The following is an 18,619-nucleotide window of genomic DNA, read 5'->3' on the forward strand; positions in this document are numbered from 1 at the left end:
TATACCACAAAGGTGCATTGTATCTACTACTTGCTGACACACCGACAGTGCTTCTAACCGTGGTGTAGAGCTGTGCCGATGTCATTACCGCCTCTTCGTGTAACATCCTTTCTCTCTTCTCTCATCCAATCTTCGTCTCTAGATTGTCACCAACCGTCAAAATAGCCAACTACTCTTCCACCACAAAGTCGCTCTCCTCCAGCCGAACTCCGCTTAGCATCCTACCCAGATGGGTCTTCTCGACGCCTTCTCCTTCCCGCCGGATCTTCATGAGTAGCGCTCGCAGGAAGGGCACAGGAGACTTCTCCAGCCCCCAGATCCCAGCTGGCGGATCAATGAAGCCATCTGCATAGACTTCCTGACCGTCTTTCGCTGTTCCCTTTAGAAGACCAAGATAGTCACAGATCTCGGCGTACTCCGACAGCGATCGTAGATAGAGGCTCCCGGCGAAGAGATTCAGCTGCATCGTCAAGCTACGCGAGACTGAACCAGGCAAGAAGTTGCGGCCGACATTATATAGCATGAGATCATCGACCGATGCGTAGCTGGCATTGGAACGCGGCGCGAAGATATGCAGGCAGACTGTCTTCGACTGGCGCAGGAGAGGTAGCAACTGGTTGGCCTCGAAGGGACTCACAATGATGAGGTTGCTAACAGTTCCCTGGCGATGGATAGAAAGTACGAATTGTACAGGTCGCTGGTACGAGTCGGATACGAAGGACGCGCGGGTCGATCCTGGAGGAACTTGAACAGTGTGTATGAAGTCCGCTGTGATCAGCAAGTCGTCAGGGAATTTGCTCAAATCAACATCTTTGGCAGCGCTCGTGGTGCAGAGGGATTCGAAGGCCGGTCCCCATGCTTCTGAACTGACGCAAAATTCTCCTGTATCGATGAGACGCTTGAGGTCTGGGTGAAAGTTATGTGGATGAGCCTTCAGGCGTGGTGGGCGCTCGATTTGGCGCTCCTCTTCGATCTCCGGGGCGAGTTCACGTTCCTGCTCCTCCGATAGTGCAGCTGAACCAAAGCCCATGGCTTCGAAATCACGGCACCGCGATACGATCTTGAAGATGTTCTTATTAGATTCGTCCCAATCCTGGAGGTGTTTGGAGCCATCGTTATCTGGCTCGCGTGGCTTGTATCGAGTCTCCAGGCTTGCTGCTTCCTCTTCTAGGAACTCTTCCGCTGTTCCTTTGGTCGTGTTGGCACCGTCCAGCAACAAGTGCTTGTGGCTCTCGAATCGGTTCCCCTGCACAGCCCACAGTGGGAGCGAACGTTTGATATCAGACCAGGTCTCGCCTATCGCCCACGCCAGTACCTCATAAACGTCGATTGGAGTACCGGGCGGTTTGCCGTTTCGTTCGTAGATCTTGGTACGTATCTCCCCGGGTATGACAAAGCACACCGATTGACCACTACCGAGCTTTCGTAGTCGCATAGCTGCTTGTGTGAGGCGATCCTTGGTCAGTTGACTGCCTAACGTCAGGGCAGCCCGATAGTGTCGTGGTAGTCCTGGTATGTCTGTTCCCCGTGTATGGCTCTCGTCCAAGTAGACGACACACGAATCTAGCATCTTCGCGTATGGAGATGTCTGGAAGGATTCGATCTTGGAAGAGCGATCTAGGACAGACAGTTCCTCGTCCTCAAAGTATACAACGGCTGCGATGTCGTTGCCTCGTAGCTTCAGCCAGGCTTCAGCCACCTCTCGGTTGTTCATATCAAGGATTGATGCGCCGCAGTCCAGTATAACTCTTATGTCTGGATGTAACCCCTCGATGAAAGCAAGAAGATGCTGTCCATCTTTACTGCTTGTACTACCAATGGCGCGTGCGGGTAAATGAGCCACAGAAGTCTCATCCATCAACAGGTATGACAAGACCCGAGCGTTGGTGTGTTGCTGGCTCGGCAGATCAAGTTGGTGCATGTTGAGTGGAAGAAGATGCCGGGTATCGTTTGTCCCCGAGAAGCCGGTCGTGGGATTCGGTTTCTGGATCGCCAAATCCCATCCACTCGCACTGAGCTTTAGAGGAAACTGCTTCAGTTCCTTGGGGAACACGAGGTGAGAGACGAAATAGTCGACGGCCTTCTTGGAATGCCGTAAACCTGGGAATACCTCCTCAACGCACTGATGTCGATCGCGTATAGAGATACCAGAGAGCTGTCTGAAGGCCTTGGGTAGACTTGAAGACGCGGTGCTGACGAACTCGTCGAAGTGAATAGTTGCTTGATCGGACTTCAACAGATGAATCAAGGTATCGAATAGGTCCTCGTCCTTGAGACCCTCGTAGTACCAAGATAACAAGCTCAATAAAATCAGAACGTCGGGGTGTGAGTATTCACTCCTAGGTGAAGGAGAGTCCTTGCTGCGATATGGTACGGCTAGTCGAGTGGCTGGAGTGCGTGAGTTGTCGAGACCAAAGTTAACGCGGTACCGCTTCTGCGAGAACACAAAGTTCAGCACGCCCCCTGCAAATAGCCCGCGGAGAAGTAGTAGTGCCGGCTTAGTCGTCTCGGTCCAGAACTTGCTGTGTTCGACTTCCTCGATCTCACGAGCTTCCAGCTCTGTTACGGCGATATAGCGCAGTATCGCGGCCTGCATGGTGGGAGACTGCGACCGAGATGGACTTCCTACGCCTGATTCAACGACCTTTGTCGCGAGCAGACGCAAAGCCAGATCGGCAGCGTCAGGTCGTAGGAACCTAATCCTGGGATACCGCCCGTTGCCATCGCCTTCTATATCAATCGCCTCGGGATGGATCTCCTTGACCTGCTTCGCCACAGGGGGGATTAGCGCTAGAAGATCCTGAATGATCAACCATCGCTCTGGAGCGTATTCTATCGAACTCTGGCTGCCCATCGTGTAGATGAGCTCAAACTTGGTTGAGAAATTCTCATCACTCTCGTCGATACAGTCGCATGACACGTCGTCGAACCATTGCTGAGTTGCTAGCAGTTTCCGAGCGGTTTCTGGCTGATCAATGAGAACACATTCCACTGCCATCAGCTTGAAAGACTGTAGGGGTAGAGGTACGAAGTCAGTATGTGTCTCATATGCCTTTCGTATAGCCATGACTTACCAGGATATGCTCCGGTTGAATCAGTAATACACCGCGCTCGCGAATGCATTCTTCGTAGATCTCGCGGATAGTGACGGCATCTTGAGCATTAAGTCGGAGGTTGCGTGAGAAGGGCATCTGATAAACTTTTCGGTTCAAGAGACCACCAAGCTTAGCGACCAGCATTTGCAGCATCTGCCGGCTCTGGGGTTTTGCGATGACCACTCGGACAAGCCTAGTTTCTAATATTAGTATGCTATCGTCCGATCGGTTGGGTTTAGAGACACTTACTTCTTACTGTCTCCATGAAAAGCACTCAGTATGGGAAGAATAGTTGAGCTCTTGCCACCGCCCATGAGCAGTTGAAGCACGATATTCCAGCCATCTTTTGGCGAACGCATCTGGCTAGCAATAAACTCCTGTTCGGCTCGTACAAGAATTCCGCTCTCAGCCTCGATGAGAAGAGTCTCTGGGTATTGATGCACATCCCAATTGCTATGTCCAACATGGCGGAGCTCCTCCACGAGATCGACAGGCTCCTTGGATAAGCGGAGTAGCCGCTGAGCGCGTTGTAGATTGGTGATAGCGAGCGCATACTGAATGACAATTTCTTTCCAGGCAGACGATAGTGTGTCGAATCGGTCTCTGTGTAGTTGACCGAGCCAGAACTTTGTACATAATCGTGGCGACAGCTGTGTTTGAAAGGCGACTTGGTGGCTAAAAAGCCCCTTCAATGCGGAGTTGAAGGTCTCGAGATGGTTCTGGCACTTGCTGAGGTAGTCGTGCAGCAGAGCTTGAACATCTGCAACTAACTCGTCATGCGTGACGTTGCTGTTGACAAACGAGTTGAGGGCATCGCAGCTTGATCGTAGATTCTCTACGTACTCTCGCTCACACTTGGAGGTGGCGTAGACCATGTTTCTTCGACAAAGTTCCTCAAGCCTTTCATTCACCTCCGAATGCTTCTCAGGCAGATGTCCTTTGGCGACCGTAACGGCAGGCTCGGAAGGAGCTGTTAGTGAGAGGGTTTCGATGGACCGAGATGGCCTTAAAGCGAACACATCCAGGACGCTGAGATGCCGAGTGGAGTCGCTGAGCTGAGCCTGCTTTGGCGGCGAGGTGAGGATATGCTGTGGTGCCACAACCGGCGACGCCACCTGTCGTGCCATGATCGTTGACAATTTGCCGAGGTATTCCATGAATAAGTGGTTATCGTACCAGCTGTAAAAGTGATTCCGGATAGTGACCATTGCATTGGAAACATTGACATACGTGTCGATTGCAGCCGCTTGCGGTAATGTGGGAACCTGAATTGGCCACTGCTTCTTCAAGCCGCTCACGAAGTTCTGGATCGCACTATTCTTCCGTTGTCGAAACAAGGAGTTCATTCTGTTGTGATGCTGCTCTTCAGTCTCTGATGCCGACTTTGGTGACATCGCTTCACGAGAATCTTCGAATGGCTTGGCGTTGTTTTGAAGAATGTTCTCAATCGTGGTTTGGTGAAAGACATGTCCCTTCGCTAATTCGAACGTTGAAGCAGCAGGTGGTTGTACTGTGGAGAAATCCTGTGAGATATAGAATGCGGCAAAAGCCTGTATGACATTCATATCCGATGTTCCGTATGCCATCGTGGATAGCCATGTGATTATGTCGTATCTGTTTTTGCTGCTGGTAGACACGCCAGCTAGACCTGGTTGTAGAGTGCACCATTGCTCTATGATTGCTTTTGATGCATCGTCCAGCCACTTTGAATCGTATCGGAGACTTACAGGATCGAAGGAACGATTCACTCCGAGGACGGTAGCATGTTTGAAGTGCTGTTGGAGAAGCCTGACTTTGAGGTCTGTGATAGGGCTGTGAAGCCTGAATCGATCCCGTAGCATCAGCTTGGCTGTCGTATGAGACTGAGCTCCTCTCTTGGAATGTAATTGGACGTCTCGCCGGTCGTAATACGAGTCTTCTGCAGAGCTGAAGTGCTCTGCACCAAAGCCGGCGACGTGGAACGTGGCAGTGCGAATTGAAGCTCGCTCATCCAAATAGGCAGTTGAAGACGACATCAATTTCTTTTGAGTCTTTCTGATCAACTCGAAGTCATTGTGTTTATCAGGGTAAAAGAATTGCATCCTCCCAACCTGATGGAGTAGGCTCGATACGAGGGACCGCAAAGACGTATGTTGCGATAGCGGTTGGAGACTCTTATCCCACTTCGTACGCTGCATTACTTTCAGGTTCTCGGGATAAAACGATCTCGTAGCCGAGAGATTTGCCAGACAGGTCAGAAGATCTATATCTTCTGGTGCGAGAAGGTCGATCGATCCCACAGCTGCCGATCTCAAAATTGAGATAGCTGACTCAGTGCCGGTACATCCAGTCAGAAGATCGGGTAGGCAATGAGACGTTAGCGCGTGCATGTAGCACAAGATCAGGCGGCTTCGCAGGCTTCCATCTCCAGTTATCTGGCCAAGAGTCTCGTCGATGTCATAAGCGCGAATCCGAGTTGCCGAGTCTTCTAGAATTCTGACCTCAGGATGGTGTAGGTCTCCCTTCGCGAAACTGACTGATCCTTCCGGAATGATCATCATTCGCCGGCCTTCCGCTGACCTCAATATCAACCGGCTTTGCATACCAACAAGGGCACCCATGGTTTGATCGGAGTCGATAATCATGTCGCGAAATTGGCGAGAGCGCAAATGGTCACTCGCTTCGGCGAATTCGAACGAGATTTGTAGTCTCGGTAGCTCTATCTCGACGCGGAGATCAGAAGTATCGTCTGAACCAACAAGACGCATGTGTATGTGTAGCGGTTTCTCTAGTGGCGCCAAAACGCTCGAGATGGTACGAGCTGTAGGGCTACGCACGCAGATCGTAACCTTGCCCTTGTTGACTAGCCGCCATGATGTTCCGTGTCGTACGAGGCGCCATCGTGTATCATCGTATTCAGTCGACCAGGGAGCATACATAGGCCGAAATAGGAGCTCTTGAGCGTTGAAATCATACCAGTGTACGGCATCTGTCACAAAGGACTGAGGTAACAAGCCCTGAAAAAGACGTGAAGGTACCAACTCAAGCCGCCTCGTACCCTTTTCGATAGCAGAAAGTATCATATCGTCGCCCTTCATTCCGAAGTGAAGGTTGTAGCCATGGTAAAGAGTCTTGGCAGAGAACCTGAACCCAATTTCATCGGTTGGCACAACTTCCAGAGCTGATTTGTGAAACAAAGGCTCATACATCCTATGGCGCTCATACTCGGCAGGAAGACGAGCGAGCGGAAGACCATTGACAAGCAATTCGCCAGTGAGTAAGTTGAAATGCACCGGCAGATATGATCCAGATGTAGTGATGATCCATTGCTTTTGGCGATTCTCGTTCAGTGAACACCAAGAATTACTGGAATTCGATTCTTCGAATGCGGCCCAATTCGCTTTGATGGCATCCGAAAGACCGCTGTCATCCTCGAGGACGCGATTTCGTAGTGTCGGAAGGATGCGATACATCAATGACTTCCACGACTGTAGTGAGATACCGAAAAGCTCTGTGAAATCCGACTGCATGGTTCCACAGTGCTCTTGCACAACAATAGACGATTGAAGCAACGTTGAGATTGCCGACTTTTGCTGAAGCACAGTCTCAAAGTCAGGCTCTTCCACATCATAGGTCGAGGTGCACAGCAGCGCTACCTCTGTAGCGCGGCTCCAAAGTTCTGTGCGCTGACCGTCGTCCGTTGAGGCAGCCACCCGCTTCTTCAAGCGTCGTAACCATTTCAAGCAAACCGCTCGCAAAGTCTCAAGGTAATCAAGCGCGCGAGAACGAACGTCCTGGGCTCGTGTCAAGCTCAGTACTCGTCGAGCGAGTAAGGAGAATGTTGCTGCAGCCCTCCATGATTCCCAGTTTTCTTCGATGCGGCCCAAGTTGCTCTCAAGCTGCGCGAGCATAGCATGGCCAAACGAGGATTCTGTAAGGTTAGAGTGGCCTGACCGCTCGATGCACTGACTTGGCGGACCCGCCTGATGTACAGCCTGGAGAATTATACATTGCGTCTCGATCTTTGTAAAGTCGACTGATGGAATCGCTAGCTGAGCAAGAATGTTCGAGTGAACAAGGTTGCTCCCAAGCGGTAGCGCGCCCAAAGCCTTATACTCATCGATCGAGAAGTGCATTGGACAATCAGACAAACTGGCGATAACTTCGTTGGCTGGTAAACCATCGGGTGATGTTGGTGGGCGATACATGAAGCGTTCAAGAGCCTTTGATCGCGTTGGCATGGGGTATAGGCATTTCTTCGGGACTTCTTCTGTACAACTGGGCATGCTAGCGTTGAAGATGCCGCTGGAAACGTCGTAGTAGGCGTATTGTAAAGCGTTGTCAAGGCAAACATCGTCATCGTTCAAGTGAGGAATAGCTTTCTGCAACTTCCTGTGGGTGGCAGTGTGGCTCTTGACATTTGAGAGTGGGACTATTCTCCGCCGATGGTACCCATTGGATAGCAGATGGGACAGATCCTGGTGGTTGTTGAGCGTGTATGAGTGTGACGGTCGTAATTGGTTCGCATCCTTATAGCCGAGAACCGTGGTAATGAAGTGCGCTGAGGCATCGCGCCAGTTGCTGTAGGGATCCGGTACAGCCAACTCAAACACCGTAGCCTTTGCTACAGGTGTTTTTGAGGAGACTGGCCATTCGTAGATCCGGATCGTAAGGAAATCTGCCTTGGCCTTCGCTGCACATCTGCTGCAGTTGTTGGAGTGGACCTTTCGTCTGTAGCCGTGTCTGCGATTGTAGATCTCCCATACCTCCTCACATACGTTGCTATTGTACTGGTCCATGTACTGCTGATACTGTAGCTTGAGATCTGCCAGCTCTTTACACTTCCGCTTGCGCTTGGCAGCGGCATCAAGTTCGATATCTGTTAATGTAGCCTGAAGAGTCTCGCACCGATCAAAGTATCGGACAGAGAACGAGTCAGGGTCTCCAAACCTTCGATAGACAGAAGGTCTTCCTTTCACCGCTGTGGCCTGTCGCATTCGTACATAGCGCTCTGAAGCGTCCAAGCGGTTCAGGTGGCTCTTGAGGGGAAGCGTAAGGCATTGAAACTCGGCCAGATCGACCTCAGGATCATAATCAAGCAGCATGGGATATATCGTGCATGCGATCCGGTCGCATGCGATCCAAAGCCCAGTAAGCGTCAGATACATGATAGATAGGCCGATAGGCACTCCAGCATAGGTGCTACTAGCAACGTCATAGTAGCTAGTCATGATTGTACGTAGACTCCCGCATGCATCTCCATCGTGGAGATGTGAAGTGTACCAGTCAACAAGATGATGCTCGACCCACTTCTCGAAAGCGGCTAGGCGGAAGTATTTGTCTTCATGAGAACCGAACGACTTTATGCTTTCCGGTAATTGAGTAGCTGGATAAGATGGATACCCGGAAGTGGGAGTGAAGGTAGACGACGAGACTTCTCGCTGACGAGACGTGACCGCCAACAAGAATGCATCTAACCCGGAGAGTTTCATGTCGACATCGGCCTTAGGCTTGAGCTGGGCAACGGTGCTGAAGTCGATATTGGCCTGAGAGTTGTCGATCTGATCCTGCCAGTGCTGGTTGATGAATTTGTGGGCGTTAAGCATCCGGTCATGAATATGTTGTGCCCAGCCTGGCTGTAGGTACCCTTCTTGCTTGAGAAGCTCGAACTTGCGTAGCCGTCGGGATAACTTGGCTAATGTGATATGAATCGCCTCGCTACCCATATCTTTCCAGTGCTGTTTCCCCAGATCGAGTAATCGTGCTAGCATAAAGATCATGAAGGCTTTGTACAGACCGTCGGCATGGAGACTGGAAGGTGCTCGTCGGGAGAACAGCAGCTGTAGCGATACGCGTAATAAGAGCCATAATGGGGACCGTCGCCATGGTGCAAAGCAGTCATTCCAAAGAACCTCTTCCCGGGTATATTTCGTGCTATGGCGTACATCTGTCGGCTCACCGAAAGCAGCGATAAGGTTCGAGAAGAAGTCGGTTGTCATGCCGGGATGCGTCGTGTCGCGCTGTTCGTCCATGCTCTTGTTGTTTTTGGTTATCTTGGGCTGGAAGCCAGGAGCTGTCTGGGTCGTCATTGTAGCTATGGTCCTGGAGATCGATTCGATAAGATCGGGGTTGACCTTTCCGATAGGTATCTGTGATGCATGGGCAGGGAACTCTCGTACTAGTCGGCCTGGATGCATAGCCGCCTCGTTCGTAGGAGAAAGCTCGAAGAACTCGAAGACCAAGTTGTCTGAAGATCGGCTGATAAGAATCCCGGCATTCTGCTCTTTAATCTCCAGTGGAACTTTACCAGTAGCGACGCCGTTTGCGACATTGGCAAGAACGTCTTGAACTTGACCTTCACAGTTATTGCCGTGGTGGTCCCGGCACCTGCGAAGATTTTTGACTGTTATGACGGCGACTTCGACTGAGCCGATATGCTCGCTGTTGACAAAGGGTTTCAGAGACTCAAGGGCGTGAATGGCGATATCGACAAGAGTCAAGTCGTGCGCGGCGTTGCGGTCGTCCTGCTGCGGGAGCTTCGGAGGAAGTACCAAATGGTGATAGGCGTAGGCCGTAGCCGCTGCCGACGCCATGGTGTAGACACCACAGTGAGTACACTATATGATAGATGAGTCAGCTTGTGTAACCTTGCCTGAAAAGGAGCATGTTTCAGGGTATAGGTATCTGCTGTGCGAGTAGCACTTGCGCTGCAGGCGCGACGGACCCCACGTACCTAATGGGCTCAGCTATCCGGTCTGTCTATTCAGAATGCAGAATAACATTCAGGGTGTTAACCCAGTAGCAAAGATGGGATAGCAACAGTCGCGACCAAAAACGATGAGGAGAAAGTGTGGTGTCGTGGTAGCGAGAGCGGTAGTCTAAGGTGGGGGAAAAGACGAAAGACGGTGGACGAAATCTCTGTACGACGCAAGAAAAATGCTCGCTTGAAAGAGGTGAAATTCGACTGTGCGCGTTGTTGTTGTCTTAAACAGGCAAACAGACTTCACCTTCACTTGAGCACTCCAGGGCTGCGCAGCGATTGCCCACCGCCTCATCACTTCGCCGCGACATGGGCGTCGCTGTCTGCAAAAAAACAAGGCTGAGTACACTGAAATGTCCACGCCATATCTGATATGCTCTTCTGCTTCATGCATTGGAAGACCACGCGCCATTCCGCTCAGTGAATGGCCCAATGGTGTGGCTGTGTGGCGCGTGCGTGTAGTACAAACCCAGGATGCGCAAGGCAACAGTCCCAGGCTGATTCGACGCCAAATACAATTCCCAAGAGGCCTCCCTCAATTTGTGTCTCTTGCATAATCCAGCCTCCTTCTCTTGCTGATGGCCATCATCTGAAAGACGTGTGCGCGCGCAAGGCTATGACGTCACGCGTTGCGGCGAAGCTGGGCCGCGCAAGACGCGTCTGCTATGCCTCGTTGACATTGTCATGGAATTGATGCGTGCAGTGATGATGGAGCGTCAGTATTCGAGACCACCTGGGCAAGAGGATGGATGTTCGCATGCGAAGAGCGAAGCGTTGATGTGTCGTTACCTAGGTAAGAGCAACCTCGGGATCGAGCCTACAAACGTCGTCAGCCTTGGCATCCGCGCTAACTGATCATCGGAGGATGAGGGGCGTTTTTGAGCTAGCCAGCCCGCGCCGTACAGCACGTATTCTCATCCTTGCATCCCTTGCCTCTTCAACCGCCCATCGCGTTTGGCCCATCAGTTCTCGTACGTCCTTTCTTTGCTGCATTGCGGCTTGCTCATGAGATCCAAGCTCTGGAGTTTGTATGCCCCGATGTCTGATGTCTGGACTATTTGCGAAGACCCACCTCGTACATACGGGTGGCACGACTGCCTCGCTTGCGATCTACTGCATAGTTTACATGCTGGACATGCAGACGGCCCTTCCTGCTTCCTCAATGGGCAACACCCCCGGTATCCGGAAGATCTAGGTGCGCTGGATCAACATGCATTCAGATGTATTTGAGCCGCGCAGGCGGATGGTTATATCCGACTGAAATTCTTCATAACCATCAACGTTCGCCCATTGGTGCCCATCAGGTTCACCTTTTGCCATCCTCCCATTACATTCAGAATGGTACTACTGGCAGGTGTCGCAGCTTTGCTGTTTGCTGCGCCGTCCATCGCAGCAGATGCGGCACAAAGCCTCTCTGGTGGAGAGCAGGCCGCCTGCTCTAAGCTGAGATCTAAATACCCCGACAGTACCTTCTCGCCTGGAACTTCCGGCTACTTATATGAGACACAAGAGCGTACGATAATATCCTCGAAAATTCGGCCCGATCTTCACTAACAATTCACAGCATACTGGTCAGCCACGGTGTATAGCAGCCCTTCATGCGTTTTCGTTCCCCAGAATGCCGAGCAAGTTGCCTATGCGGTCACCACAATGACCCTAACCCGTTCCAAGTTCGCCATGCGAGGTGGAGGGCATATGCCAATCCCTGGTTACAACGGGATTGATGGCTCCGGCGTATTAATCTCTTCTTCCAATCTGACGACCTTGTCACTTTCCTCAGACAAGTCTGTCGTCTCTGTCGGACCCGGGAACAGGTGGAGAGACGTTTACGCCTATCTGAAACCATCTGGGCTCGCAGCTGTCGGTGGTCGTGTGGGCCACGTTGGTGTTCCCGGCTTGTTACTCGGTGGTGGCATCTCTTTCTACTCATCGGAGTACGGATTCGCTTCCGACAATGTTGTGAAGTATGAGGTATGTCGCCAATCTTCTGTATAAAGTTATACATGACTAAGAATGGGTAGTGTGTGCTTTCAAGTGGCCAAATCGTCGAAGCGACGGCAACGAACAAGTACTCAGATCTCTTCTGGGCATTGAGGGGCGGCGGTAATTCGTTCTGCATCGTCACGCGATTTGACTTGCGACCGGTGGAGGGCAGCGACGTTCACGTCGGCATCGGTCAATTCGATCAGACTCAGGCATCCGGCTACCTGGACGGCGTGTACAACTTTGGGAAATATGGGGGGTCTGACCCTAAAGCTGCCATCATTCCGACTATTCTTACCTTCCCGGCAGCGAACATGACTGTCTATGCGGCTGCAAAGTTCTACCACTCCGTCACTGACAAAACCGAAGTATTCGAAAACTTCACTGCGCCAAAGCTCACCCCAGTCGCTGATTCATACGCACTGCAGCCGTTGTCAGACTACATCTCCGCTACAGATGCCCTGCAGCCATTGGGATTGCGCCAGGAATTCCGCACACTTTCGTCCGTTGTTGACCGAAAGGCCGTGCAGCTCATTCACGACACTTTCGTTTCCGGCGTCAATGTCAAGTTGCCCAGTGTTGCCAATCTCCAGGCCTCGATTACCTTCCAGCCCATCACCAAGGCATTCCTCTCGCACAGCGCGAAGACCGGAGGCAACCCTCAAGGCATCGATATTTCAAAAGCACCCTTCTTTTGGATGGTGGAGAACTTTACTTGGTCTTCTGCAAGCGATGACGCGAAAGTGCGGGCTGCTGCTGATGAGATCACAGCAAGTATAAACAGCTTGCTGCGCGCGGGATCGTATAGCGCTGACTATCTCTACATGAATGACGCCGGGAAGGGCCAGCCGATTTTCCAGAGCTATCCCGCTGCCAACCTGCGGAGGTTAAAGAGTATTCGTAACAAGTACGACCCTCTCAAGGTGTACACTAACCTCATGCCTGGTGGCTGGAAGGTCGCCGATGCATGATGAAAGATCCCAACGATCTGGTTCGGCAATTGTTCAAAGAATCTATCATTACAACTCATGCATTCCCTTTGAATATACGGTGTATCGCCCAACGTCTTCATTGATATGCTTCACGATCAGCTTAATCGGGAAGGAAGGTACAGCATAATCGCACCATGTCCACCCGCGAGATCGGTTCGGCCGCCGCGGAACCTAGGAAGATGGCTTCGAAAAGGGCCGAGATCAAGTTACGGTACCGGAGGTGCTACTTCAGTAGGATGTTCGTAATGCGAGCGACAGAAAATCTCATGCAGGGTCAGCTTGGAAGAATTGCGCCGTAATTTTGCCGCCACCTGCTTGCGCAGCTGTACTTCGCCGTTCAACTCGTATCAACTGGTTGGAATTGGCTCGCCATCGATTATACTCCATGTACGGACGGAATTATCGAAGACTACCAGGTAGGAAACGGCGTATTTGCGGCACCCACCGGCTCATAGATCAGGCTTCGCGATGCAAACCAGGATGGGGCCGAATGCGAGTGCGAGTCTTGGTGTTGGGATAGTGACGAAGGCGAGATGTACGACGATGTTAAGACTAGATACATATCTCGCAGTAGACTATTTAGGTTGCAGTATCATCCTTCCAGCTGTGGAGACACTGAGTCAAGACCACGATGGCGCTCAGTTACACCGATCTGATGGTAAGTCGAACAACAACAACAATACAGTTCACAGCTCTAACTCCTAGACAGCAATTGATATGGACCCCTTGGGGTGTATCATTCCTCCGCAAAATCCTTAGGGGCTTTCTACGATGGAAGTCTCAACACCGACTCTTCGCAGACGACTACTTCGTCTTCTTCGGCTTGTTCTCCTTGACTGCCCTCTCCGCGGTCATCACATGTCTACTACCACAATTCTTTCTTGCGCAGGAATACTCAAAAGCGGCTATATTGGATCCGCTTACGCCGTTGCCACTACCGCCGGATGAATTTATCGAGAGAACACGTATTTCGCTCAAGTTCATGCTCAGCCAGATGCTGTTGTTTTGGACTACACTGTGGGCTGGTGAGTTGGCTTGCTAAACTGGTGAGCAGGCTATCTTACTGATGTATCACCACTAGCCAAGTTCTCCATTCTTTTCTTCTTCAGACGGCTGGTACTAGGACTGCCAGTATACATGCGTGCATGGTGGGCAAGCTTCGTACTAGTCCTACTCCTCTATCTCGCATGCATTGCCTCCAACCTCCTTACCTGCCGACCACTAACCAAGTACTGGAGCGCAAGTCAGTACCCCACCCCATACCTTCTCCGCAGACCCTTCTAACCCGCACAGCCGGATGCAGCGACCCCGAAGACCTCATCCGAGCCGACGCATCCATCAAGTTCGCAACGAGCGCCGACGTCATTGCCGACGCCCTCATCATGCTCCTCCCTCTAAACCTCTTACGCAAACTACAAGTTTCACCCCAACAAAAGTTTGGGCTAGCCGTTATATTCTCCCTCGGCACCATCATCATCGCCTTTGCGTTCGCGCGCCTCGCACAAGTCACAAAGGCTACTTCGAACCCTGATCCCGCCACGCTTGCTGATGGGCCTGTGCTACTCAGCATGTGGAGTCACATCGAGTCATCTGTCTCTGTCATAGTCGCTACACTACCAGCATTCAGGTACCTGCTCAATGGGAAGATGGGGCGAACGCGACCCGGTCCGTCTGCGCCGCCAGTATACGGTTCTGCTGAACCAGCTGCGTCGGGTCCGCAAAGTAAAGTACGGCGTGTGTTTAGTGGAAACAGATGGAGTCACAATACTGGTCTGAGACTGCCAAGCAGTGAGCAAGGCAGGAAAGCAAGCAACGACTGGGGCAGTGAAACGGAATTGAGGCCAATGGCTGGTATCGAAAAACAGGTTGACTTCACTGTCGAAAGAGAGTTGTTGAGCTCGCAGAAATAGCTAGAGTAATAGTAAGCTTTGTTGCTAGACAAGAATGAATATGGCCTGGTTCCAATACTCAACGATCCCTATCTTCATCCCTCCCCGGTCAAACAATCTGCTTCCTCCAAACCGCCCTCACACATCCCACAACCGTCACCATCCAGATTGCTACTAGCATAACAGTCATCACACTCGCCACCCAAAGTATAGCCTCGCTCTCCAACTCCTTTCCCAACACACCCGTACTAAGCATAAACCCCACATTCGGAAAGATGAACGCCCACCACGTCAGACTAAACGGCATCCTACCCACCACTCCCACGTTCCCTAGAAACGCAATCGCAAATAACCAGAAACTGAAGACGTACAGGAAAATCCCCGTGAAGAGCGCCAGAACGCGAAGAATCTCTGGAGCAGCAGGATGCTTCGCAAAGTAGCCCCCTTCCATCCCCTCCGGCACCGCATTCGCCAGCCCAATCAACGCGACGATTGTGTACGCAGCACTCCCCACCGGTATAAACAACGCGGGTCGTAACTGAGCTGGCGGAAACCCGTTGTCCAGCAAGTTGCGTACAAAACCGACTATAGCGATGAGACTAACACACCACCCAAACCCCTGATACGCAACCCCACTCACAACCACCACCACCTTCCTCTCATCCGTCTGGCTCTCCGCCACAAGACTCGCCACCGTCCCCGTCAACATAGCCGAATACCCCGCTAGAAAAAGACTCGGCAACGGCGGCACAGGCCGTACCTTCCCCCACTCCATCACCACCCAATACTGAAACACGGAGTTCGCGAGGGAAGCCCCCGCGTAGATCCAATACAACACGTAAACCGCGTCGATGAGCCAGGGGTAGCCGGGACCGTGGGTGATGCCGTAGGTTTGGATGCCGGCGAGGATGACGCTGAGGGAGAGGTAGAAGGAGCCGAGGAAGAAGGATTCTTGGGGGTGGAGGAAGGAAGATAGGAAGTGGGTGCGGTGGTGGAGGAAGCGGAGGGTTGTTAGCGTGGTGAGAGCGAGGAAGAGGGCTATGTTGAGGAGGAAGAGGGTTAGGCCGATTTGGTGGAGGCCTGGGGGTGGGTTTGTTAGTTCTGGTAGGAGCGATGGGAGATTCGTGGTGGAGGGGAGGGAGAGCGTACCGGGGAATTGATGTGGTGTTTCTGCTATGGCGAGGGCGAGACCGCCTGTGCTCATTGTTGAGAGGAACCAGGCGAATGTGAAATGTTTCAGGCGTGAGCGCATGCCGATTTTGCGGTCTGGTTGTTTCTGCTCTTGGTGTAGCATTTCTGGCTTGGACGACGGGGTCGTGTCGTCGGTGTTTGGGGATGTAGACATCTTTTAGTGATTCTTCTTGTTTTTGCAGGGTGCCCTTGTTATGTGTTCTTGGGTGTTGCTGTCATGGCATGGTGGCTGATGTGGTGACGGTGATGAAAGATGTGCGGCACACATAAGACTCTATAAGCATCACAAAGCTCATCGCTAGCGATAAGTTTGCGCGCAGCGTACGATTATCCGTCGGCGAAGCTTCCGATAGGATGTGACCTTCTCCCCAGAGGTCATGATCGTGAGATATCCAATGGAGAAGTTGCGGATCGGTGGTTGGGCATGACGCGCAGCGGCTCTGTTTCCGGTCGTCCTATTCCCGGAGCCGCACATGCTTCCTCGCACATCAACCGACGCAACTGCATCCTCACCAGAAATCTACCGAGTTAATGCATCGAACTGTTTTCTCTCAACTATTAACATTACTTGCGAAGATTTACGCCACCTGCTGAATCCTATCCTTGGCCTTATCCTTCTTCTCCTTAGCCTTCCACTTGATATCTCCAGGCTGCGGCCACCTGTAGTTAACAGGCGACTCTCCACCCACGAAGATACACAAATCATACATCAAGCCACCACACAACGCGCCAGCAATAGATGCGCCCCAAGAACCATACGCCCAGTACCCGTTCTCAAAGGCCGAATCGTATCCAACCCACAACCCGATGAGTCTTGGGCCAAGATCGCGCGCTGGTGAGATACCCAAACCAGTGTTGTAGCCAAGCCCGATCATGGTGACGAAACCTGTAAGACCGACGACGAAGGCTGTCATACCTTGGCCTGGAGGCGAGTTCTGGTCGTCTCCTAGGGCGAAGATGACGCAGACGAAGATGGCCATGTAGACGAAGTCGTTGAAGAAGCCGGTCGCAGTCGAGTAAATGGGTCCTTGCGGGAAGAGAGCCTTGCCGGTCATCTCCAGGGTAAGACCGGGGTCTACTGCATGAATAGCATCTGCGTAAAGGCTATCACGAAGTTAGCAACTGAGGCATTTTGATCGGCAGAAGATGTGACTTACGCGTAAGCTACGGCGCCGGCACAAAGTCCTGCCAGCAACTGCATGAAGATGTAGACGATTGCCATCTTCCAGGGGAAACCACGGTAGACGGATAGCGAGATTGAGATTGTGGGACTGAGATGTGAACCGCTGACACCACCGCCGAGGTAGATGCCAATCATGACTGCGAAGCCCCATCCCCAGGCTTGGGTCTCGAAGCTGCCGGTGCCTTCTTGAGATGTGGCGACTGAAAGATTGACGCAAAGTCCAATAAGGAGGTACACAAACGTCTACACAGCATTAGTAAGGTTGCTGTCAGAAGACTTGATGATACGTACGGCGAGGAACTCGGCAGGTGCCTGGGGGTACTTGGCTCGCAGCCTAGCAATCGGGTTGCGGTACTGATTGTAGAACTCGCGTTCTGCCTCATGCTCCCGTTGCTGAATCTCTTTCTCTTCCTGCTTAGTCTGGGAAGACATGTTCGTATCGTGTTCCTGGAGCGGCGGAAGACCGTCTTGTAAACCAAAGTGCTGCTGCTGCCCGCGTCCATCAGAAAACTCCAAACCGTGCTCGTTGACGGGAGCACGTTCTTGGCCTTCATGATGTTCGTGGCTGCGAGCGTTCGGTTCTTGGTTGCGGCCAAGCACCTGATCAGCTTCACTAGTTGGCACGCGTTTCATATTGACATTGCGGCCGTCAACTGTTGTCTGGAAATGCGAGGGGTCGCGGCGTTGGTGTGGTCGACCAACGCCGTCTAGCGTCTCCTGAGAGTCTTCTGAATCTTCTTCCAAATCTGTTCACGTTCTGGTTAGAATGAAAACTCTTGAGGGCGGTCACATCAAGGGAGCATATGAAGACTTACCTTTGCCATCGTGGAAGCCTAAGCCATCTTGTCGAGCAATACCATCTGCATCCCCTTCATCGACCCGGTACAGAGACTTTCGCAGGTCGCCTCTTCCCCACCACATACCCTTACGTACAGTGCGTGGTAAAGGCGCGCCCAAACCGAAGACTGGCTTTGACTTTTGCTCATTGTACCAAGGGTTCAGTGAGAAGTAGTCATTCTCGACGTCTACAGTCTGCTGTTGCTTCTTCTCAGGTCGTCGCGGCGGCTCTTGCCTGACATTCTCACGAGTTGCCCGGCTCTTTCGGGCAGTGGGGGTGTTTCTGATGGTGCCCATTTGGGTCATACCAGTTGCAGTAGTGTTGGCGCGCTCATTCTCGGGTCGTGACTCCAAGCGAGCAGTGTCAAGTCTTCCTATACTTGGTGCATTGGAACGGCTTTGTGCCAAACCCGATGGCATGCGTGTTGCCGTGGGTTGCTGTCGTGGCTCAGGCGTTGCTGCAGGTCTTTGGGATGTAAAGTAATCTGACTGCTGCCCTGTAGAACGTTAGCACATGTAATTTCTTGATGCCAATGAGAAAGAAGTCTTCTGGCTTTTCGGAAGAAAAGTTTGAGCTTGTTCGGTAACTTACTGTTGTCAGCTTTGTTCGGCTGTTGTTGCGACATGTTGTATGCTCGTTTCTTGCTACGTCTCAAGGCAAGCAGACCCTGACAACCTTATATCTGATATGTACAGGACGTGGGAGTAAA

At 52.0% G+C, this 18,619-nt stretch overlaps 4 protein-coding genes across 4 annotated transcripts; 2 read left to right on the forward strand and 2 right to left on the reverse strand.

Annotated features, from left to right (window-relative positions):
- Window positions 1–169: 169 nt before the first annotated feature.
- On the reverse strand, window positions 170–9,667 carry J4E92_010022 (uncharacterized protein; the record flags this gene model as incomplete). The annotated part of the gene is made up of 3 exons (XM_051501364.1): window positions 170–3,010; window positions 3,075–3,288; window positions 3,345–9,667. 3 exons carry the CDS (start codon window positions 9,665–9,667, stop codon window positions 170–172), a joined length of 9,378 nt encoding a protein of 3,125 aa, XP_051348433.1.
- A 1,505-nt stretch (window positions 9,668–11,172) lies between these two features.
- On the forward strand, window positions 11,173–12,788 carry J4E92_010023 (uncharacterized protein; the record flags this gene model as incomplete). The annotated part of the gene is made up of 3 exons (XM_051501365.1): window positions 11,173–11,347; window positions 11,399–11,805; window positions 11,856–12,788. The coding sequence occupies 3 exons, from the start codon at window positions 11,173–11,175 to the stop codon at window positions 12,786–12,788; spliced, it is 1,515 nt and encodes a 504-aa protein (XP_051348434.1).
- A 652-nt stretch (window positions 12,789–13,440) lies between these two features.
- J4E92_010024 (uncharacterized protein) lies at window positions 13,441–14,719 on the forward strand (the record flags this gene model as incomplete). The annotated part of the gene is made up of 4 exons (XM_051501366.1): window positions 13,441–13,467; window positions 13,519–13,834; window positions 13,891–14,052; window positions 14,103–14,719. The coding sequence occupies 4 exons, from the start codon at window positions 13,441–13,443 to the stop codon at window positions 14,717–14,719; spliced, it is 1,122 nt and encodes a 373-aa protein (XP_051348435.1).
- Window positions 14,720–16,467: 1,748 nt separating this feature from the next.
- On the reverse strand, window positions 16,468–18,535 carry J4E92_010025 (uncharacterized protein; the record flags this gene model as incomplete). Its single annotated transcript, XM_051501367.1, has 5 exons — window positions 16,468–16,993; window positions 17,047–17,315; window positions 17,364–17,818; window positions 17,888–18,406; window positions 18,502–18,535. 5 exons carry the CDS (start codon window positions 18,533–18,535, stop codon window positions 16,468–16,470), a joined length of 1,803 nt encoding a protein of 600 aa, XP_051348436.1.
- Between the last annotated feature and the right edge of the window lie 84 nt (window positions 18,536–18,619).

This window comes from Alternaria infectoria (assembly GCF_024043175.1).
Source record: "Alternaria infectoria strain BMP 0036 chromosome Unknown scaffold_30, whole genome shotgun sequence".
Lineage (NCBI taxonomy): Eukaryota > Fungi > Ascomycota > Dothideomycetes > Pleosporales > Pleosporaceae > Alternaria > Alternaria infectoria.